General features: G+C 35.2%; 1 protein-coding gene across 7 annotated transcripts in view; it reads right to left on the bottom strand.

Annotated features, from left to right (window-relative positions):
• Positions 1-6,248: 6,248 nt before the first annotated feature.
• Rimklb (ribosomal modification protein rimK like family member B) overlaps positions 6,249-25,519 on the bottom strand; it is an 83,892-nt gene continuing 64,621 nt past the window's right edge. For 2 of the 7 annotated variants that reach the window (XR_007108429.1, XR_007108432.1), the window contains exons 6-8: positions 13,820-18,404; positions 10,859-11,560; positions 6,249-7,051 (exon numbers count right to left, since the gene is read on the bottom strand). Coding sequence is in view for 1 of the 7 variants with exons in the window: in XM_047550685.1 (XP_047406641.1) it covers positions 17,941-18,404 (464 nt within the window). In the remaining 6 variants the exon portion in view is untranslated. Of the gene's footprint in view, positions 7,052-10,526; positions 10,574-10,858; positions 11,561-11,641; positions 18,405-25,519 lie in introns of those variants that run through there. The other 5 variants (XR_007108431.1, XR_007108430.1, XR_007108433.1 and 2 more) reach the window with 5 other exon arrangements.

Genomic DNA, 25,519 nt, shown 5'->3' with positions numbered 1-25,519 from the left:
TCAGTTGGTAGAGTGCTTGCCTTGTAAGCACAAAGCCCTGGGTTCGATCCCCAGCACCGAAAAAAAAAAAAAAAAAAAAATCAAATCAAATGGTTTTATTAAGCTGAAGACTTTATTAAAGTACAATTGACTTTATTATTTTTCTTGGTACTGTATAATCCCTAGATGTTTAATTAGACTTGGGAATTCTTTACTCTTACCACATCCTTTTTTTTTTTTTTTTTCCTTTGGGTGCTGGGGATCAAACCCAGGGCCTTGTGCTTGCAAGGCAAGCACTCTACCGACTGAGCTATCTCCCCAGCCCTTACCACATCCTTGTTAACAGTCCAGTTATCCTCCACTAGATCTAGTACCACTCAGGATAAGAATTCTACTAATTTGTGGAAGCAAGTCATTATTTATTAACTCATGTCTTTTCTCCTGATTTTGACCACATGAAGAAATTTCCAGGTCCACTTTGGATATAACCATTATATGGTTCCTGAGCCTCTCCATACCTTTCCAGGTGCCGTTTTCTAACACTACCATACAAATCTTCCCTATCCCTTCAGCAATGCTCAATTGTGTTAAAATAATTTTCAATTGGCTATACTAAGGAAGTATGTCAAATAAAGCTTACCTCTTATTCCCAGTCTCTTTTCCTGTATTAGAGTTCTTTGGCTGCACAGAACAGAAAATTTAAGTAAAGGGAGAAAGTTCATTGGAAGAATACTGAGATATTTCATAAAAGTAAGCCAAGGAAATAAGATCTGATAAAAGCAAATAACAGAATTTTATGTAGCTATTTAAAAAACTGATGTAGCAATATACCTGCTTATATGGCAAAATACTCAAAATATATCATGAAATTATGGAACACTGCTTTTATCATGATCCCATTAAGAAATGTTTATAAGAATATAAAATTTTTGGATGATACACAAGAATTTTTTCAACAGTTGATTCCCTCTAAAAAGTAAGGTTGGCCAAGAGGGGAGGGTTGTCAATGGATTTTACTTTCCAGTTATTCTCATCTTGAGAATTATTCATCTCCCATGAGCACTGCGGCAGCCAGATTTGTGTTGATCAGATTCCTTAAGAAATTCCATTGGAAATGGTGCGGCCACAATGGTTGACAATGTGGAGGTTCCTCAAAAACTTGAAAATATAACTTCTACATGATCCAGCAATCTCACTTCTGGGTATTTATTCAAAAGAACTGAAATCAGATTCCTGAAGACATACCTGCACTTTCATGTTTATTATAGAACCATTTTTAGCCAAGATGTAGAAAAAAAGGCTGTCAGAAATATGAATTTTAAAAAATGTGGTATAAACATACAATGTAATATTATTCAGTCCTAAAAAAAGAAATGCTGAGCCAGACGGGGTGGCCCATACCTGTAAACCCATGGTTCAGGAAGCTGAGGCAGGAGCATTGTGAGTTCAAAGCTAGCCTCAGCAACCTACAACTCAGTGTAAACAACTCTAAAACAACTCAGTGAGACCCTGTCTATAAATAAAAATTAAAAAGGGCTGGAGATATGGCTCAGTTGTTGAAGGACATTATGCCAAGTGAAATAAGACAGTCACAAAAGGATAAATACTGCATGATTCTACTTGTGTTATCTAAGATAGTCAAAATCATAGTGTAGAATGGTTGCTACAGATGTGAAAGGAAATAAAAATTGCTAATCAATAGGTATAAAATTTCAATTGCACAAGATGAGTAAGTTCTAGAGATCTGCGTACAACAGTGTGCAATACAGTGCCTGTGGATACTGTAGTATACGTGTGAAAATCTGTTAAGTTCTGTTTTCATGCCACAATATACAGAACAAGTTAATGCTATAATTAAATTATTTTTTAAATCATGCCCAAAAAATAAAAATCACTGAGAAATGTAGTCAGCTAACTGACCTCCAACTGCCACTTTTGGATCCACCTTACCAGGGCTACTTTCTTACCCTTAGTCAATAACTGTGGCTACTTTCTTACCCTTAGTCAATAACTGTACATAGCAGGGTACAAGGTTTTAGGTACATATGTACAGCCACTGATTTAGTAAAGATGGGATTTTTTCGTTTTATGTAAAAAAGAGGACGTCAAATAGTTTGAATCCATGCGGAATGGACAATATTTTGTTTTGCCCCAGGAATATGTTAACCCCTGCACTTTTTTTTTTTTTTCCCTTTTGGTGATTACCAGGAATTGAGCCAGGGGCACTTAACCACTGAGCCACATCCTCAGCCCTTTGCTTTTTGATAGAGTCTCACTAAGTTACTGAGACTGGCTTTGAATTTGCAATCTCTTGCCTCAGCCTCCCAAGATGCTGGGATTACAAGTGTGCACTACCACACCTGACTTCTACTCTTTTACCTCATATGTGAATTATGGGCCATTTGGACATTCCACATAATATTAGTTTTCTCTTTATTACCTGTTATCAGTTAACCACAGTCAATTGTGGTCCAAAAATATTAAGTGGAAAATTCCAGAAATCAACAATTCTTGGAGTTTTGAATTGCACTCCATTCTGTGACAAAATCTTGTGCTTTCCTGCTTTCCTACCTGAAATGTGAATCATCCCAGTGTCTAGAGTATCTATGTTGCATATACTACCCATCTATTACTCTTAGTTACCAGATTGACTGCTGTATCATTATACTTATGTTCAAGTAATCTTTATTTTACTTAATAATGGTCCCAAAGAAAAGAGTAACAATGCAAAGGAAGGACCCAGGCTCATAATATGGAAGGACAGATTAATTCTGGTATTGAGGCAAAGCTGCAGGGCTATTAAAAAATGACAATATATAGGGTTCAGTAATCTGCAGTTTCAGGCATGCACAGGGATTCTTGGAACATCCTGCCTCAGGTAAGGGGGAAACACTACAATTTGTTATAGTGACATCATCCTAATTGGGCAAGGTGAACACAAGGAAGCCAGCACAATAGAGGTCCTGCTGAAATATCTGTTCCAGAAGCAGGAGATAAACACTACAAAGATTTGGGGATATGCTGTTTCTAGAACAGTGGTCAGGGTTATGCTGGAATATCATCTACAAAATAAAATGACATTATATATCACTTGCTACAAGGAAGCAAGCACTACTGGAAGGATTCTAGATTCTGGAGGCCAAATATCTCACCTAGAAACACTGTTCCAGTCCATACACTAAATGATATGAAAAACTAAGGTTTGAGTAGGGTCCTAGAGCAGTAAAGGCCCTAGAGGATTCTAGCTATGTGATGCAAGTAACCCTGCACATTGAGCTGTATATAGCAAATCTTGGTATATACACTGAAGGTATCAGTGGTGAGAAAACATACAATGTAGAACTTATGACAGAGGTTCACTGAACTGTGGAGGGTTCAATGTCTGTGAAGTAGACCTGTGCAATATTAAGGGATGAGATGTGATTGTCACAAAGTGTGCCACCCAGGTCTCTCAAGAAAACTGGATGTGCTGGGTGTGGTATCATCTGCCTATAATCTCATCAACTCAGGAGGCTGAGGCAGGAGAATTTCAAGTTTGAAGCTAGTCGCACCAACTTAGCAAGGCCCTAAACAACTCAGCAAGATCCATTCTCAGAGTTAAAAAGGGGGCTGGGGAGATAAACTCAGTCGGTAGAGTGCTTGCCTTGTAAGCACAAGACCCTGGGTTCGATCCCCAGCAACACCCTCCCAAAAAATAAATAAATAAATAAAATAAAAGTTACAAAGGTCTGGGGATGTAGCTAGGTAGTCAAGTAGCCCTGGGTTCAATCACCAGTACAAACAAACTGGATACAACTAACATATCTGGCTGACAACCCCCAGCTGCCACTCCTGAACCATTGTAGCATTCACATGGAAGCCAAGCTGCTGTGAGCATATTAATCACACCACTTCTGCCCAATGCAGAACTACTCTAATGGAGAATTTGCTCTGAGATACCTCATTAGATTGGCAAAGATTCTTATAGCAGCTGAGGTCTGAAGCTCATTCTCAATTTTCCTTTCTTCTTTCTCTTCTATCACAACTTTCAAGATTTCAATAGCCCTCCTCCCTGTATCCCTTTACAGGCACATCCCTCAATGTATTTCCAGCACACATGACTCTATCTTGTTCTCTGTAATTTGGAGTATCCAAGGTGCCACTAGCATGTATGCTTAAACAATAACCTTGTTATTTAAAAAAAAAAAAAAAAAAAAGTGCAGAAGATTTTTCTAAATCATCCACATCTCTTGATTCTACCCAATTTTCAGGAAAACAAGTTTCACTTCTGTAATCCAGTTTCTCAAATCCATACCATTTAAATTCTAAATATCATCAAATACTAATAGCTCAGTATTGATGTAGCTCCTATAAAGCCTGCTTCAAGAAGCCATGCATATACATGGATTCTTCCTGTGTGAGTGGTAGCTGAGTAGAGGAAAACAAAAACAAAACTAAACAATCTGCCAAAGGTCATCTGTTTGTAATTCAGAAATCAACATTTAATGAGCTTTTAAATCATAAGAACTCTGAAGGATTTGGTTCCTTAATACTTTTTGGTCACAAATCCTGTCTTAATGCATAGGGTGACCATCTGTTCAAAATCCCAGTTAAGCTAATTTTCATGAGAGTATCAATCAACTGTATCTTCCACCTTCCTGTACTACACAAAGTATCATTCTGTCCACTGTACAGAATTTCAATATATATATTTTCCTACCACAGTAAATAACCTCAAAAAGTACTGTCACCAAAGTCTCAATTTAGAGGAGTATTAATTCATGGACCATTGTCACTTTACATTCAATCCACCCATTCTTCCAGAACAAGTGTTAGTCTCGGGTACATGTGCAGGTTCAGTGAGGCTCCATGCAGCAGAGATGGCCCACCCAATCCTGGTGAGCTCTGCTCTTTCGTGATCTATGGGACATAAAGCCCTGCTTTCAAACCTGCACTTCCTGGTGTGGGAAGCACAGGGCTTACAATTTGCTGTGAGGTCATACTGATGTGATATATGGAGTCACCTTTGACAATTTCACCTGAAGAGACAGCTTTAAGAGAAAATCATAAGGGAAACAAATGAGTAAAGGAGTCAAGTGCCAATTCCACATCTCTTTGTATCATCACTATGTATTTTTTTTTTTAACCCAGGAAGACAAATAACTTGTGTATTAAGGAAGATGATCTGCTTAAAAATATAGCCTGTTTTGTATAACTTATGAGCTAAGAATGTTTTTTACAATTTAAAAGTGTTTAAAAATCCAGAGACCATATGCAAGAAGCGATGGCTACAGTATTACTATTTGTCTTTTTAGAGGTAAGTTGGTCAACCCCTATACCAGTTTTGTTGCTTTGGTTTTTGCAGTGCTGGGGATCAAAGCCAGAGCCTTGTACATGCTAGGCAAGTACAAGCAGTGTTTTTTTAAAGGCACCAATGTTGAGATTTAGAGCAGGAGTGATCATCAGTATGAATGTCACCTGCACTGTGCCAAAATGCACATTTTTGCCAGGTGTGATGGTGCATTACTATAATCCCAGCAACTCGGGAGGTTGAGGCAGGATCACAAGTTGGAGGCCAGCCTTAGCAACTCATCAAAAAGGACTTCTTCCTGAACTGCCTTTATTGGTCTGTTAATTTAGAGTTATGATATTGATTTGCATTTTGGGGAATACTACTTTTTCTGAGCAATAAATTTGCTTCTAAAGATTATCACGAATCTTCTAAATATTTTACTCTAATCAAATTTTGTTACACCTCTAAGCAAATGTACAAAACTTGATGGCATGCATTTTTAAAATTTAACCCTCACCTTATTTTTCTATCTTGTCTTCACCTAAATTTCCCCCATTTGTTTATATATTCTAATTCAACTAAATCTAGTTTTCCCAGCTTAAGAGCAAGAGTTTTTTTTTTTTTTTTTTTTTTTTTTTTTTTGTATTGAACTGAAAGGGAAGAAAAGTTTGAAGGAAAAAAAATAACTTTCATTACATAAAATTTCTAAGCCAATGAAATGTGGAAAGAATAATTTATCAGCCTATATTAGGAAAAATGCCACAGCAATAACAACCAACCTTCCCACCCCATATGTTCCAGCCACTACAAGATCATGTGAAAGAAGTTTAAGTAGAAAAACTGAAAAGAAAACCAAGAAAAAAATCTTAAAAGTTCAACTTTGGAATTAAAAAAAAAAAAAAAAAAAGATTCAATGGCTTTGAATAAGGTATCAATAATCAAAATTTACAAAATGGACAGATTTATTAAAGATTCAAGTACCTGCTAAGCACTATACATGTATTAGTTAATCCTTACATATTAAGCTAATAAAGTACAATCATTTTCTTTTTTTTTTTTTTTCTGTTATGCTAGAGATTGAACCTAGGGTCTTATATATACACTATGGAAGAAATCTACCACTGAGTTACATCCCTGGTCCACCAATTATTTTCATTTTTAACAAATACATCTCTAAGGTTTGAAGAGGATGACTCACTTAAAGGTCATTATAATCATTAAGTGATGGACCTGGAACCTGTATCAATATCTGACTACAAAGTCCATTCTTGGTCAAATATACTCTTCAGAGATTTAAAAAGTAAACAGTACAGTAACAGTTATTCCACATGGACATATAAAGTGCAATGAAAGGCACAGGGAGAAATCCATCTAATACATATTTTGGTGTTTGCCTATGTGCAAAAGTAGTAATCACTTTAGAAGATATTATTAAAGATCAGACAGAGATTAAGATCCAAAACACTCAAGAGTTTCATTTTGCAAAAGATGAAGAGTAGAAAAGAATAAAAAGAATGACATATGTAGAGCTAGATATCAAGTCTAGATATCCAGACTAAGGTGAATTCATATAGGATAAAAAAGGTAGAAACAGCTGTCAAAAGAACAAGTCACGCTTTCCGTTATTTAATTTTCAGTTCATGGTGTTTTTATTTTAGAAAACACATGGAATCAAATAGGTTAGAGCTACTGCTTTTCTTCTGTGTATTTCTACTCTTCACTTGAAAAAAGAGTGAAAATCTATCTTCATCCATTCTGCTAATGAAATAATCAAAGGATCACTGGTGACTTCAAGAGAACCTAGGGGGAAAAACAAATATAACTCAAATCACAGATTTAAATAATTTTTATGATCAGGATTGAGGGAGGGGGAGACAAAATCAACTAACATGACATAAAATTTGGTTAGACTACCAAAAACTACAATGTTGCATTACCATTCTTTAACTTGATTTTTCCAGCAAGCAAAAGTATATTCCAATTCTGACTTGGAAGATATTTATTGTTATTATCATTAAAATTTAAAAGGTATACCTATTATTATTTTATATGAGCAAGCTTACTTCTCAAATTTGTGTTTTTCTCCAGAAGAAACTATTCTAAATCTCTAGAATTTGTTCTCTCTAGTGGGTGAAGACTTATTAGTTAGTTCAATTTACAGTCCATAATGTTGTCTACTTCATTTAAGATGCTGTCAACATGATAGCTTGCACTTTTTATTTTTCTCAAGTATTAAGATTTATTTTAGACAGATACTTATTTAGGTGTACTTTCCCAGGGATTAAACTACCCCAGAGAAATAGCTTACATTTTATAAAAATTAATCCAATGCAAGACAGATAATATTCATAATAATTTTAAAAATCAGTCACAAAGGTGCTTTAATAGTAAAATTCCTTAACAATGCTACAATAGAAAATTGTGTTCCATTTTAGTCAGAAAAACTACACCAAGAAGAAAAATTTGAAAAGATAAAAAATTTTCTTATAAAAAAGAAAACTAAAAAATACGTATTGTACTAAAAGGTCCAAACAAAATTCTAGGCTAAGTTCCCAATAAATTACAGAATGCAATAATTTAATTCAGATTAAGATTCAATTCATGTTGGTCATCTTTTTTCAGCTCTACAAAAAAAAGTAACTTTTTTTTTTTTTTTTTTTAAAGGAAGATGAGGTAAGAGGGTCCCAAGTTCAAGGTCACGACTGGCAACTTTATAGAGACCCAGTCTGAAAATTTTTAAAGATGAAAAGGGGTGGGAACGTAGCTTAGTAGTAGAGTACTACTACCAAAGGATTCAATCTCTAGTACCACATACACACAAAATTTAACAATTTTATAAACTAATCAAAATTCTTAAGACCTAGCTATTAAAGGCAGTGTATTCATACATTCCATGCTAATATAAAAGCACTGAGTACAATTTTTTAAACATAAGGTGATTTCTTTTTACACAGTAATGAAAATTCAAATTTACTACATAGACAATATATCAGTTATTCCATGTCATGTTACATGTTACTTCCTATCATTCTAAGTAAATACTCTATTCACTTGCCCCTCTGTTAGCCTAAAAATCTTCAACAAGAAGGTATTTCAGAATAAAAAGATTATCATTATAGAATGATTTATTTTACAGACTAGCAATGGATGGTAGGCAAGAAGAGAGCTAGACAATGGTATATTAGATCTAAAGAATCCATTCTTCTTCTCCCTTGAATACAAAGGTCTTTTTATATCTTTATTTATTAATTTGAGTATTGGAGATTGAACCCAGGACCTTGCATATACTAGGCAGCTATTCTATCACTGAGCTACATTCTCAGCCCTTTTTCTAATTTCTTTTAACAAGGAATAACTTTTCAATATCAAACCCTGTAAATGATGTACTCAAAATAGTATTTAATGCATACAACACAAATAAGTGTATAGGCAAGCAATTCTGCATGCAAATTATATAAAATGGCAACCTACTGCTTTAAAGACTCCCCATAATATATTTGATAACAAGCATAAACAGGGACAATTTTTTGGTAGCATCCCAGCTCCCACTGCAAAGCAGTGTTTAGTAACTAGATTTTGAAGACTGTATGGTATACAGTGCAGTATTATTATACTAATAATAAGGTGACTTGGATTTTAGTTCTGGTTCTCTAATCTTTTTTTTTAATATTTTCAATTGTAAATGGACAAAAATGCCTTTATTTTATTCATTTATTTATATGCAGTGCTGAGGATCGAACCCAGTGCCTCACACATGCTAGGCAAGTGGTCTGCCACTGAGCTACAGCCCCTGGCTCTCTAATCTTGAGTAAATCACTAACTTTTTTGAACTTTAACTTCCTTATCTACAAATTAAAATAACAAAGTTGACATTTTAAACTTCCTAAATTTCTATGGCAGGCCTTTGTAGACTTGTAGCTCAATTACAGATGACAAGAGAACTCCTCTTCTCTCCTTCCTCCCCTCAGTAGAGGGGGGGTTTGAACCAAGGGCCTCACCTACTGAACTACATCTCTCAGCCCCACTCCACCCCCTTTTTTTTGAGACAGGGTCTTGCCTTGTTGCACAGATTGGCCTCAAATTACCCTAGTCACTGGGATTACAGGCATGTACCACCACACCCAGCGAGGACTCGTTTTTTTAAAATTAATTAATTGTCTGGATAACATTTTTACCATCTACAAAAACCTGAAAACAATTATTTGTGTGTTCATTTAAGAGAACAAATAGAAATGCTTCTGAAATGCTTATGTATATAAGATTTAGATGGGTTCTTGTTTTAACTTTTATTTGAAAGACTAAAAATTAATCTTCTCTAGTATGTATATCTATAAAACAATGACTGCTTTGCTCATTTTTTGAATATATTAGACTTTAAAAATCAGTCACCTAGGGTTGGGTTGTAGCTCAGTGGCAGAGTGCTCACCTAGCATGTGTGAGGCACTGGGTTCGATTCTCAGCACCACATAGAAATAAATAAATAAAGGTAATGTGTCCACCTACAACTTAAAAAAAGTCAGTCACCTAGAAGTTAAAAGTCTAAATAAGGCTGGGGGGTAGCTTAAGTGGTAGAGTACTTGCTTAGCAAGTATGAAACCCTGGATTCACATCCCAGCATGCAAAACAAAACAAACAAAAATTCTAAATAAGATTAAGAATTATATTGCCTCTCATTTCTGCTCAAATAAACAGGTTGGTTGCTGGAAACAATAAACTATAGTTAAAATGAACAAGTACTTGAATAACCAGTGCTACATCTTATTATAAATTTAAGAATTGGTATTTACATTATTTAATTCTAGGGGACTTCAAAATACCACTTGCTTTCTTCTATTTAGCACAGACAAATTCTAATATGTAAGGAATCACAATGGTGGTACACTGATTCACATATCCAAATGCAGGTACAGATGCCCAGGCAGTTATAGACAAAGAATGCCAATGGAAAGGAGAAAGAGGAGACACATACACAATTAAGAAAAGAGGCAGGCAGAGATGAAAATGGTAACACTGGATAAGTAAAATTCAAAGGACTCTCAGAGAGAAGAGCATCCAGAAAGACTAAGGTAAGAGAGATTTAAGAAAAAAAAAAAAAAAAAAAAAAAGAGAGAGAGAAAGAGGCAGAGGAGAAAGTAGAGTCAGATAAGCAAGACAGAAATATAAACAGGCAGAGTGGACTGATGTGCATGCATGGTGACAAGGAAATGGGACTAGATCAAAAAGAAACAGCTGGGATTTGAGGTTGTGGCTCAGTGGTAGAGTACTTGCCTTTATGTGTGAGGCACTGGGTTTGATTCTCAGTACCGCAAGGTCCATCAACAACTAAAAAATATTAAAAAAAAAAAAAAAAAAGGAAAGAAAACAGCCAACAGAACATATCTTATTACCCCATAATTTTTTTTCAAAATTCATTCTCCAGTTATCCCTTCAGCATTCCTATTAAACATGAGGCAGTATTAGTTTTATAAAATGGTTGTCAATGCACATTTCTCTTGCAGATTTTTAAAACATCAGATATACTTGCAGCCTATTTTTTCCCCATTTTTAATTATGTAACACAGCACTGGTATCAGTTTAAAACCATATTCTTGATTGCAAATTACTTACCATTTAGAGTCAAAATCCAGTAATCTTAAGTCTTGTTTCCATTTTTGCCCCCCTTGCTTCACTTGGTATGTCATACTCTATCTCTCCTCCTACGCAGATTTTGTCAGTAGTCATCACTCTGAAGAATTCCTTCCTCTGCTGCCACCTACCAGTTTATTTCTCTGCTGCAGCAGAAGGGTATATAGAAAAAGTTCTTGCTTACTATTCAGATTAAAGAGAAAAACCTTTAACATTTCATATTTTTACATGTACAAACTTTTGCATGTCTCCCCCAGATATTCCCCCCAAAAAATCAGAAACAAAAATCCCAATCACAGAAAATCAAATAATGTATGATCAATGTTCATGCTAAGCGGTAAAAATTAAAAAAACAAAGTGGAAAGATTCAGACACCCAACAACTGTCATTTCAAGAAGTCATTTTCTGTTCTGTCATAGTTTCCTTCTTTACCTATCCCTACAAATGTAATTATATAAATGCAGAGTTTACAAATTTAACTAGGTAGTCTATAACTCCTACAAATTTAAGGTTCTGAGACTACCCAAAGAATTGTGGAAGATGCATCAATAGAAAAGAGTTTTTAAAAAGTGATTCTAAGAAACTAAGGGTGTTGAGGTGCTTTACCTTCTTGAGTTTTCAATGTTCTGGACTGCTTATTGCCCAATGGCTCTGAATACATTAAAACACGAACATATACGCCACCTATATTTAAAATAGGGTAGCATTTGTATGCCCATATAAGCACGGGATATACAGATATATATACATGTGTGTGTGTGTATATATATATATATATATATATATATATGGGGTTTTTTTTTTTTTTTGCAAAAGAGTAATAAATTTAAGTCTTTTAAAAAATATTGACCATGAAAGCACATTTCCTCAAATTGTATACATACATAGAAATTAGGGGGGAAAAGGGAGACAGAATGATAAATGTAATAGCAGTCATAGGAGAATTGGGAATTAACACAGCAAAAATGTTTTCTGCTTGTTAAAACCTAAGATTCATTTCTATTCCCATTCTGTTTGTCATTGGGGTCTACATTTCAAATTTATTCTATATCAATTATTAAGGAACGATATCCAGTAATGAACGGATGGCAACAGTAATGGCTTGTTTTTGTTCCACCCTCCCACTACTTTCACCATAAAATAAATATGCACAATTTTGCCAACTTAAAAAAAAAGTCAAAATAAAACAAACACTGACATAAGCACCAAAAGCTAGTCAACAGTGGCACTGCAATGACATTGTATCTGCTTTCTCATTCCTTCCCCCATCTCAATCCCCACCCTTTTGACCTCTGTATATGGGATGAGCCTGAGCAGGAGAAGTTGGTGATGTCAGGACTGCGCCGTTCCCACGGATGCTCCTAGAGGCCTGCTGTGCTTCTGGGAACTGGGGCACAGGGATGTCTGTCTGACTGAAACCTAAAACAACAACAGTTCACCCCACCCCTCATGTTCCCAAATCCCACAATAGCAGCCAGGTATATATGCTATATAAGGTCCACCTAGTAAGTTTGAATATGGTAAAATCTAAAAGCAAGATCATTCTTTACAAATCAGTGGTTTTCAGCGGGGGCAGCAGAATGGAGGTTGTTAAACTCTCCATACCCTATGTAATCACATACTGCATACATCTTAATGGTGGCCATTCTTAGCAGCAAGAGAACAAGGGTCTCCTGAATGAACCTGTTTCAGAAAACATTATAAATTCCTGCAAGACTAAAGTTGGGAATCCTTTATTAATAAATTTCAGCTCAACAGATTATTTTTGTTTTAAAATGCTTATGGGAGTGACTACTACTATCTTTTTAAATGAGGCAAATGAACATGTGACTTTATTACATGCCCTCCTTAAGGTTTAGAAAAAGATCTAGAGCCAGGATTTCTTATTCATTAGTGATTTCTATAAACTTATTGTCCTTTTTGGATAAGAAATTTAAAGCAACAGGATCAAATTATGCAGAAGCATATGTTTAAAAGGTCCTGGTTAACTTTTGCTGACATTCTAACCTACTAGAAATGAGAATTATCTCCCCAAATGCAAAAATATGGTAGTTTAAGCTCTCATATTAAAACTAAAACTTAAGGAAGGACAGGAGAAAGGAGGAAAAGGTGGGTGGATGGGGACAGAGAGGAGGGGATAGTTTATTAACAGGAAGAAATGGACAAGTTGCATTCCTACTCTTGCCACTAGCTTTATGATCTTCATTAATCTGTTAACCATGTTGTACTTCAGTAATGTTTTTCTAACTATTCAAACCTGTAATTTTTGAATGTTTAAACCATGACTTCGTGATAATATCCCACTGTTCACATTTATTTCTGTAAGAACTAGCTTCTCAGTAACGCTAATTAGTTCTATTATCACAGTGCTTTTAAAATAACTAAAATATTTATTTTTCATCATTTCTTCCTTTTATAACTACATTATTGAAAGAGAAGCACTAAGGTAATTGAATGCTATGGTGAATTTTTACCGTATATATAACCTACAACCTAATTTTACCTTTTCAAAACACTAGTTTTCCATACCTGTCAACTCCTAATTGATGTCTTTTACTGTGAGCTCACTGTGTATTCGGAACACCAACCCCTGAAAAAGCTTAAGCCAGAGTAGCACAATGGAAGAAACAAACAAACCCAAAACAAAAACAAAGCCAAAAGTCACACTCTGAAATACTTAATTATAGACATATATGCAAGGAATGGATTAGCTAAATGGCTAAACAAAATTTCCAAAGAGAGTCCTGAGTTCATCTAATCAATTCAAACGTTACCCACAAAAGATATCCTTTAATCAAATTTGTTAGATATATTTACGCATTATTTTTTAAAATGAGAGTTATGACAAACCCACAGTTGCCTTTAAAGTGCATAAAGAAAGGAAAATTTTAAGAAGAAAAGTAAAGTTAGCCTTGTGATGGAAAGAAAGGAGAGTCAAATTACCTGCAAGCAGGCTGGGGCTGTGCCTGAATCCAAACCGCTGCATTTAGCATTCATTATACAGCTGCATTATTGGGGGAAGGGGAGTTTAGAAGGGCACTGACCCCGAAAGTTCTCAATACTTCTCACTCATCATCAGGAAGGGGGAAGAAGGAAAGTTTTTTCTCTGGGTATTTTTTTGTTTGTTTGTATTTGTTTTTTTGGCTCCTGAAAAGGCTGGCAAAGAACAGTAACAGTGCAAGCAATTAGAATATTTCTTTAAAAACAATTTTTAAAAATGCAAAACATTAAGGAATTTTAAAAGCCAAACTTTCGTTAATATAGAAAAATTTTCACTAGAGTTAGGCAGCCACCAAAACAGCATGGCAAAAGGGCACTGGTATAAAGGAAATAAAATACCACACAAAAATCAAAAACAAAACTAAAAACATTTCAAATTAAACCTGGAAGACTAGAAGATTCCAACAGCAGATTTCTGTCCACTACCGAAACATTCCAAAATCCAAGCTTCAAAGGCGCCTACACTGTATTTTAAATGAAATTTTGTTTTGTTTTGTTTAAGGAAAAAAAAAAAAAAAAAAGAAAAGAAAAAAAGAAAGAGCAGTGAACCTGGTTATAAATCCTGCAATATATTACATATTTTAAAAATCCTAATACAACAAAAACAAATTTTAAATAAAATTAAACGAACAAACAAATAAAAACAGTAGCAGCAGAGGTTACCTGTCTGAGCACCTACATTTTCTTAGGAGGGGATCGTGTCTCACCAGCCAAATAGCCCATAAACCTTCTCAAAAAAAGCGAGCCAGGAGAAAAATATAACACAAGGTTTGATTTCACAATGTCTCTAAGCCCCCCAAAGCCCCAAAGTGGGGGTTCACTGAATGAAGAGAATTTGTTTTCCCATTGCTTTCTTCTTGAGAAAAAAGGAGATGATTTTGAAAGTCAGTGACTTTTTTCAATGCCTTCGGTACCTTTTCTCAAAGTCTGATAAAGTACTCCATGAAAGCAAGTCTCTTTGTTGGATTTTTCTAATGTTCCAGGGTAGTTTTCTTATTGATAGCATATACAGAAAGATTTCAAAGTTCATTGGAGAAAAGCCAGCAGAAATGACCAATTATAGGCACCAAAAAAGAAAAAAGACTATTAAAAATTTTTAAATGGAATAGTTCATATGTATAGATAATATATTAAAAGTCCAGTTTTCATCATGGGTGACATAAAAACAATATCAGAAAGAATTATTTTAAAAATACAATTTAGAATTACAATTTTAACAATATACAAAAATTTAACAATAATTCAGAATTTGGCATGATAATGATTACACATATTTGATAAATACATTTTTATCTCATAAAAGTGAAGATCATACAAAAGTTATTAAACAATTATGAAAATAAATTCAACTATCACTTAAATATCTAATACTATTCCCTTTGAGTTCTTCCGGAATGATTTGTTCTTATTCTTTACCTTAATTTTTGAGGAAATTCAAGATACCCATGGTTTTGAAGTCTAATATGACCATTCCTGTCCTTCTCATTCTAATGTGTGAGTGTGAATTCCAGAAGTAGATTGGTAAAGCCATGTTTTAATATAGCATGAATGCACAGAAGATGGATAGTGAGTAAAAGTATAGGTGAAATAATTTCAGATATTTCTTGAAAATGGTTGCTTAATTTGGTTAAGTTAAAAAATGGCTAACTACCATTTTTTTTTATCCCTTACCCACAACACAAAATTAGTTTTTCATCAAATAAAGAGGTTGTTCTATTTGTGTTTTTAATACATTAACCTATATACATATGATATATAACTGTTTGAAATATATGTTTCATAATATATGTGGCAACCAGATGGTCTCTACATGAACGTATGAATGATGGTTTGATTAAGCAGTTCATTTATTTCTCTATACCAAATAGTATGCACCTTTCAAAATATGGTCATTCAGCAAAAGTACCAAGTATTTCTTTTTGTTAATGAGTCACAGGTACTTATGTGAGTCCCCCAATAACCCTGTGCAAGTCAAATGTTTTTAGATGCAATTAGAATATACTAAAGATAATTAGAAACTCCTCTTATCTTTTTCCTCAGGTGAAATGAGACAGTGCACAGATTAGAGGTACTATTCTATTTGTCAACAATCAACCTTTCACTCAATTTTAACAGTATTTAATTCTATGGAAAAAACAAGTTTTATTACATTCCTTTTTAAAACGGGGAAAAACTGTACAAGTAAGCATGATCAAACCTCTGTTAGAGCTGGTTAATACTGATCTTTTATTATTGCCTCGAAGTCTCTCTAGTAGTGTCCAAGAAATTATGTTAAGGTCCATCTGAAGGAAAATAGCACTGGAGAGGCAAGGAAGGGCTTGGATAAAAGCTTCAGAGGATTTGTAGGGAGATGGAACTTGCTGTTTAAAAAAATTATGTTGAGCTCTGTAGCACCTCCATTTCTTAACATACCTTCCAAACCCACCATTAAGAGAGTTTTACCCATGTTTTAAAGGCTCATATTATATGCAGTTCTGGGGCTTTTGTAAATTCAGAAAATAAAGGAATAAAAAGAGTGGTCAGTATTGAAGGCTTAAGAGTAGGGCTATATGAGACTCAATACTGCTAATTTAATCCCCAAACAAAAACATCCAATCCACCCAACCCCAAATCCTATGTGTAAAAAGAGAAAATGCATAGCCATGAGCATTGACAAAAAGCATGTAGCCTTGAAAAATCATACACTGAACAGTCTAGAAACAAAGGAAAAAAACCAAACAACATACATATACACATGAAGGCCTAAGAAGCACCTATTCTTATGTCTTTAGGTGACTACCTCTACCCCAATGGAGTCTAAGTCATGAAAACAATGCATCTGTTCTTTAAAGTAAAAAACTGTGTTTCCCATCATGCTCCATTCTCTATAATCTATCCTTTTTGTTTGGTTGGTGTAAATAAAAAGCAAAACACAAACACATGCATGCGTGCACGCACATACATATATACTCCCTTGTAAAATGTGAAAAATGCGAATATATTAAATGCTGGCATTAGAAAGCACTTCAGCTTTATACTTAAGAACTTAAAGGCCCCTGATGTGCCCCCCAAAAATATTTTCCTTGTTCTTATTCTTTAAATGTCCAACCACAAAAAGAAAAACGGGGAAAAAAAAAAGCTTTTAAATGTACATGTTTCAAGTCAGTATCTTGTTAACAAAAAGGTAGCATATTTTTTTTTTCCACTTTGGCCATTATTAAAAGATGCAGGCATAGAGCAGGGAATGTTAGACTAGAATGTATTAAAAAAAAAAAAAAAGTAACATTAACAGAGCATATATCTTTCAAAAAAGACTAAAACACTAACAAGTACAAGTCAATGCACATATTTTAAACTAGTGTAACTTTATCTACATTGAGTAAATGTTATTTTGTATACCAGACATTGCAATACTGTTCATTTCTATCTCATCATGCAAACATGCCAATTTTGTCATTAAAAAATGTCTACTGGGTTATATTTACTTTGCCCTCCCACCCAAATTAAGGGAAAAAACAAACAAAACACAAAAATGAAAAAAAAAAAAAAAAACAATAGAAGAGCCCCTTAAGAGATCATAAACAACTATGAACTAAAGCTGCTATCTAACAGCAAAATGGTAGAATTTTCAGATTTATAGAAAAAAAATTACTGTAATTTAGGCAGATGTTTTCCTCACTTTTTACAAATTTTCCAATACTATGTAAGGTTATGCTGTCAGATATTTGAACCAAATCAATTTTTTGTATAAAAACAAAAGGAATCATGAACAAAATGTTCATGTTCCTCATGGTCTGAAAGCATACAAATTCTTTTGTAATTTAAAAAGTAACTAAGAGAGCCTGACATAGTTCTATCCCACCTCTTCTGCCTCTCTATAGGATCTGTAAATTAAAGTCAGTAAAACCTTACTAGCAGAGGTCTCATCTATTTCCCTCTTTTTCTCTCCAACTAATCCTACTGATTTTCCTCTCATTCTCCTGAGCATCCTCCATGAACAGCATTGCAAGTTGGCTTAAAAAAGAAAAGGGAAAAAAGAAAAAGGTTTTACAAGGGTTTTGTTGGTTAATTATTTACCAGTGGAGTCACTCCACTAGGAGTTTGATTTCATTGGCTAGCAGCTGGTTCATGTTGAATAGGCCCCCTGGGAGCTTGGTGAGTAGCTCTCGCTCCGTGCTTTCAGGGTCGCTGTCGACAGAGCTGGAACTTGCGCTCATGTTGTCGACAGCAGTGCTGGCAGGGGGACCCAGCTCCGGCTCACTAGTCTCACTGGCCGTGGACACCACAGAGAGCAGGGACATACGCCGGGTGAGCCGGCCAGAGGGCAGAAGGGAGGCGGCATAGTCCGCTATGATACCAGCTACATCTAGATTACAAGCCTTATCAAAGGCGATGAAACCTACATTTGCATTGGCCTCGCAGACACAGAAGGAGCCGTCATCTTTCATCAACAGGTCAATGCCACACACATCCATCCCCAGGATATTAGACACCTGGATAGCTAGCTGTTTTCCTTGTTCACTCAACGAACACATCATCCCCACACCACCTGGCAAAGGAGGAACAAGATAAGAAGTTATCAAAATAATAAAGTTTTGATGTAAAACTGACGTTAGCCTATGAGGTTAATCCTCTCTTTTAAATCTGTAATGAAAACAAAGGTGCTATTCTAGTCTAAAACTGGAATTTTGAAGTCTGGATTTCCTGCATAAGGGATTGTGTCCTTACTTAGTCTCAGAATTGACTGTAGCACTTTTTCAATGTTACTTTTTCTGAAGAAGTCATTAAACTTTCTCTAAAGCACATCTTAGCTGCAATAATATGGACCTAATACACTTCCTCATTGATAACCACCAGGAAGTGGTTCCACGACCACCCAGATACAAAATCTACACATGCTGAAGTCTCTTAGACAAAATGGTATAGTATTAGTATGTAATCTACAATACTATCTCCTGTATACTTTAAATCAACTCTAGACTATTTACAATACTAAATACAATGTAAACACTGTACAAATATTGTTTAGGATTAATCACCCCAAAATGCCTGAACGTATTCAATACATCATCACTGTAGGTCTAAACTACATGATACACAAAGAAGATTCAAGATGAACAATGGTCATACAAGTGCTGGGGAGAGACTGAGGATCCGTGATATGGTAGGAGACTACAGTAGGTCCACACATCACTTAATTTGCAGATTAAGTACATGGCAAACTCAAGTTTTGTTTTTGGAATTTGATGAGATTAAAAAATATACTTTCAATCTGCAGTTTGTTGAATCTGTGGAGGCAGAACCTGCAGATATGGAGGGCTAATTATATAACAAACTTTTGCACAAAAACAATTAGGCCACTTTATGTTATATAAAACAAAACATTTATAAATTTTTGATTTGTAAAGACAACTGAGTTGAAAAATAAAGACAAAGGATGGAATGGCTAAACATGGCTCTGCTCATCTATTGACCCTACAACTCCAATTTATCTTGCCATTCCTAAAATATAAAAGTCTCTGGGTTGTCAGGTATCTAGTTGAACACAGGTGAAATATTGGGCTTTGCTATTATCTGAGAAAAATGAAGTAGAACTAGGTTCTCACTTGGGGACTAGTTTCAGGATTCCGAAGACAAGAAGGAAAAGAACTTTGAGAAGAGTTTGAGTGAAACAGCTCTGCGTTTTCACAGGAGTACTTGCAACAATATTACATGAGATGCTTGCTCTCTTTGAACCCAAAGAAGCAAAGAGTAGTTGGACATGTGAGCTGAGTCCTCCCTACCACTTGAAGTTGGAAGAATAGGGGAGTCCAAGAAATAAGGCTTCTCAGCATCTGAAGAGGACTGAGGCTATATTAAATGCCTCATATAACCAGAGCTGAGTGGGCCCTGATGCAACAACAAAATAATAATCAATCTACCACTTGAATGAAAGAAAGGATTCAAGTTAACAAGATTCAAGTTCAATGTAAAGACTTTCTAAAATGAAAACAAACACATGATTACCCAACTTAAATAATTCAGTAGAGAACATCCAAGAACAGTGGTGCACACCTATAATCCCAGCTACTCAGGAGAGTGAAGTAGGAGGATCTCAAGTTTGAGGTCAGTCTGGGCAATTTAAAGTCCCAAAATTTAAAAAAAGGCTGGGATGTAGCTCAGTGGTAGAGCACCAGTACAAGGGGAAAAACATTCAGTAGAGGAACTTAAGGGAAGTCAGGTGTATTTGCACACAGCTGTTAATTCTAGCAACTCAGGAGGTGGAGGTAGAAGGATTGCAAATTCAAGGCCAGCTTCAACAACTTGATGAGACTCTCAGCAATTTAGCAAGTTTATGTCTTAAAAAGGAAAGGACTTGGGATGTAGCTCAGAGTAGAGCACCCCTGGTTTAATCTCCAGTACCACTGGTGATGATGATGATGATGATAAAGGGAATGAAAGGAGAGTACAGTCATTTTTGAGACTTAGAAAATCAACAGTAAGACAGAGAAGATTAAATCAACAAAGATTAGAGATGAAAAAGGAGATATCACCACAGAACCTTCTGAAATCCAGAAGATATCAGAACCTATTTTGAAAACTTCTACTCCAATATACTGGAAAATCTAGAGGACACTGACAAATTTCTAGACATATAACCTGCCCAAATTTAATCAGGAAGAAGATATAGATTAATATCAAGTGAATGAAACTGAAGCAGCAATTAAAAGTCTTAGAAAAAAGAAAAGTCCAGGACCAGATGGATTCTCACCTGAGTTCTACCAGACTTACAGAAGAAGTAACACCCATCTTTCTCAAACTATTCCATGAAATTAAAAGGAGGGAACACTCCCAAATACATTCTATGAAGCCAGAATAATCCTGATACCAAAAACAGACAAAGATGCTTCAAGGAAAGAAAACTACGAACCAACATCCCTGATGAATGCAGATGCAAAAATCTTTAACAAAATATTAGCAAACCACATTTAAAAACACTTGAAAAAGATAGGTTTTCACACAGGTTTCATTCCAAGGATACACGTTTAGTTCAACATACACAAAAAGTCACTTAAAAAGAAGTAAGGAAAAGAATGACTTGATCATCTCAAAAGATGCAGAAAAGGCCTTTTGATGAAATTCAGCACCCATTCACGTTAAAAATATTGAAGAAGCTATGGATTGAAGGAACTTACCTCAACATTGGCATTTATGACAACCCAAAGCCAACATCATACTGAATGGAGAAAAACTAAAAGCATTTCCTCTAAAATCAGGAATAAGACAAAGTTGTTCAATCTCACCATTCCTATTCAATATATTCCTTGAAACATTAGCCAGTGATCAGGTAAGAAAAGGATATCAAAGGGATACAAATAAGAAAAGAAGTCAAACTATCTGTTTGCAATGATGACACGATCCTATATCTAGAAGACCCAAAAAAAACTTCACTAGATTTCTAGCTCTTATAAATGAGTTTAGCAAAGTTGCAGGATACAAGATCAACACCCATAGATCAACAACTTTCCTATACTCCAAAAGAGATTCAGCCAAGGAAGAAAATAGGAAATTCATCTCATTCACAACAACCTCAACAAACAAACAAACTTTGGAATTAATCTAACCAAGGAGGTAAAAGAGCTTTAAAATGAAAATTATAGAACACTGAAGAAAGAAACTGAAGAGGACCTTAGAAGATGAAAGACCTCCAATGTTCTTGGATAGGGAGAATTAATATTGTTGAAATGGCCACACTACCAAAAGCAATAAACAGATCAAAGCAATCCCTATCACTGAACTAGAACCAAATTGAAATTATGTAATATAATGACAGAAATCCCATTTCAGATTAGTCCCCATTTCAAGGAATGAGCTAACTTAGAAACACTCCTAGTACAAAAAATGTTCATGGCAATGTAGTGAGTACAAAGTTATAAACCATTTATATAATATTTTATAATGCATAGAATATCTTATGTAGAAACACAGAAGTACTAAAAGTGTGTACCACTGCACCTATGATCCCAGTGACTTGGGAGGCTGATGCAGAAGGATTGAAAATTCAAGACCAGTCTCAAAAACTTATCCAGGTCCTAAGAAACTTGGCAAGATCCTGTCTCAAAATAAAAAGTAAAAAGGGCCAGGACCAACACAGATATGTAGACCAATGGAACAGAATACAAGACACAAGAGACAAACCCTCATAAATACAGTTATCTTATATAAGACAAAGGTGCCAAAAACATACACTGGAGAAAAGATAGCCTTTTCAAAAAATGGTGCTGGGAAAACTGGAAATCCGTATGTAGCAAAATGAAATTAAACCCCTCTCTCACCCTGTACAAAAATCAACTCAAACTGAATCAAAGACCTAGGCATTAGGCCACAGACCCTGCACCTAGTAGAAGGTAGGCCAAATCTCTACCATGCTGGCTTAGGAACTGACTTCCTTAACAAGACTCCTAAAGAGCAAGAAGTAAAATAAAGAATCAATAAATGGGATGGAATCAAACTAAAAATCTTCGCAGCAAAGGAAACAATCAAGAATACGAAGGGAGAGCCTACAGAACGGGAGAAAATCTTTACCACATTCACCTCAGAGAGAGCACTAATCTCCAAAATATATAAAGAACTCAAAAAACTTAACACCAAAACACCAAATAACCCAATCAATAAATGGGCAAAGGAATTGAACAGACACTTCATAGAAGAATAAAATCAATCAGCATATATATGAAGAAATCTTCAACACCTCTAGCAATCAGAGAAATGAAAATCAAAACTACACTGAGATTCCATCTCACTCCAGTCCAAATGGCAATCATCAAGAATACAAGTGACAATAATAAATGTTGGCAAGGATGTGGAGAAAAATGTACACTCATACATTGCTGATGGGACTACAAATGGGTATAACCACTCTGGAAAGCAGTATGGAAATTCCCCAGAAAACTTGGAATGGAACTACCATCTGACCCAGTCATCCCACTCCTGGGTTTACACCCAAAGGACTTAAAATCAGCACACTAGAGTGATACAGTCACATCAATGTTTATAGCAGCTCAATTCACAATAGCTAAACTGTGGAACTAACCTAGATGCCCTTCAACAGATGAATGGATAAAGAAACTATGGTATATATACACACTAGAATATTACTCAGTTTTAAAAAAGAATGAAATTATGGTATTTGCCATAATGGATGGAACTAGAGAATATTAAGCTAAGCGAAATAAGCCAATCTCACAGAATCAAAGGCCAGATGTTTTCTCTGATATGTGGATGCTAATTCACAATGGGGGAGTGGAGAATAGAGATATTTGGACTAGCCAGAGGGAGTGAAGAGAAGGGAAGGGACATGGGGATAAGAATGATAGTAGAATGAATTGGACATTGTTACCCTATGTGCATATATGATTACATGACCTGTGTTTAACTCGTACATCATGTACAAACAGATGAATTACAAGTTATACTCCATTTGTATATGATGTGTCAAAATGCATTCTACTGTCATGTATAACTAATTAGAACAAAAACAAAATGAAACAAAGGGCCAGGGACATAGTGCTAAAGTACCCTTGGGTTCAAGCCTCAGTACCAGAAAAAACACATACAGATTGGCAAGATAAGTAGAAGTTCTGAACTTGGGAGAGAAGAAAATGACCAGAGAAGTTAAACAATACTATACTGCAACCTATTTCTCAAACTGGTTAATGAGTATAAAGAAGCCCTTTAAATTATTTTTGAATCTTTTAATAAGCCTTAGTGATCTCAAAACAAACCTAAAAGAAAAAAAATAGTACTTCTTAATATAAAACTAAGCTACTTAGTTCTTTCTGCCTAAAAATAAAGAGTAACTATTACTTAATTCCTGTGGTGGTAAGAAGGTGAAGGTGACCCAGAAGGAAAATATGCCAGTTAGTAAGCACCATGGGTTACGATGGAAAAATATAAAATGGGGCATGTGGAACTAATTCAAGGAGGGAAAAGTCATTTTAAGAGCAGAAATTAGGCATGGTGGTGCAAACCTGTAATCTCAGCTGAGGCAGAAGGATTCCGAATTTAGGACCACCAGCCTAGGTGACTTATTGAGACCCTGTCTCAATATTAAAAAAGGACTCAGTGATGAGTGCTTGTCTTAGCATGCCAAAGACTGTGGGTTCAATCCCCAGTACTGGAAAAAAAGGTGGAAAGGGGCATGCAGAATGAATTTTACAACTCACTCCTTTTAAATCCTGTGTGCTCCTATTTTATCCTATATTTTCAGCAATAAATCATTATATTGAATTTCATGCTTATCAATACACTTTTTCTTTATAGTTTTACCATGTTTACATTCTTAACTATGCACTATTAAGTTTTGCTGTATATTTAAATTTTATGTAATATGGAACCAGACTACATCTAGTCTCCTCTGACTTACATTTTTAATCAACATGATGTTTTTGAGATTCATCTGTGTGGTTGGAGATCTCAGAAAAGTAACTAGGGATAAAATCATGGTAGGGTCTAGTAGCCACTGCATGGACTTGTTTTTCTCTAAATTAAAGGGGAGTTACTGAAGGACTGTAAGTATGAGCGGATTTGACTTGAAATATACAGTAATCCTCTCTCATCTGTGGGGAATATGTTGTAAGACACTCCCAGCCTACCATGGATGCCCAAAACTGTAAATACCAAACCCTTTACTATGTTTTTTCCTATAGTACATAGCTATGTTAAAGTTTAATTTATTAATTATTCACAGACATTAATAACAATAAAAAATTGGACAGTTATACTGTAACGAAATTGCCAATACCACTATTCTTACACTTTGAGTGCAAGTGGTTGGGTCAATCTGATAACCAAGAAGTTACAGGTGGGTAGTGTGTACAATGCAGATATGCTATACAAAGGCATGAGATTCATGTTCTAGGTGAGATGGAGGACAGTACCAGAGGGTATAAGACTTCATATTACTTAGAATCATGCAAAATTTAGAAGTTATGGACTATTTATTTTTAAAATTTGCTAGTTTTTTTCATGCTATAAATGAAATAACGAAAAGTGAAACCATAAATAATGGGAGAATTACAGTTATACAAGGATCTGTCATATCATTACTATGTTAGGAAAAGATGGGCTGGGGAGATAGCTCAGCTGGTAGAGTGCTTGCCTTGTACTGAGTTCGATCCCCAGTACCCAAAAAAAAAAAAAAAAACGAGGAAAAGATGAGGACAGAATCCAGAAGACCAATTAAAGGCCTACCAAAAGTAATACAAATAAGAGAAAATAGTATTAGTTCTGGAGATGGTGAGAAAAAGTCAGATTTGAATATATTTTGAAAGAATAAAGATTTCAAGGAGTTCATAACAGTTTGTGGTGGAAGAGAAGAGGGGGATCAGGATGACTACAGATTTTTGTCTACAAAATTCTACAGGAAGAATAGAGCATTCATTAAATGGGGAGAAAATACTGTAGGTAGAACTTGGAGGAGGGCAGTTAGATTAGGTGTTCAGGTCTGAACGTGGCAAGTAGGTAGTTACTTATATGAGCAAGAAGTTCAGGGAGAAAGCCTAAATCAAAGATACGAATTTGAAAATGATAAGCATATAATGGTATTTAAAGCCATGAGCTAGGTAAGATTACTAAGAAAGTGATTTAAACAGAAAAGAGGAAAAACCAAAGATTAAGCTTTGA

This window comes from Sciurus carolinensis, chromosome 4 (assembly GCF_902686445.1).
Source record: "Sciurus carolinensis chromosome 4, mSciCar1.2, whole genome shotgun sequence".
NCBI classification, from domain to species: Eukaryota; Metazoa; Chordata; class Mammalia; order Rodentia; family Sciuridae; genus Sciurus; species Sciurus carolinensis.
This window is presented reverse-complemented; position numbering and strand designations above follow the sequence as displayed.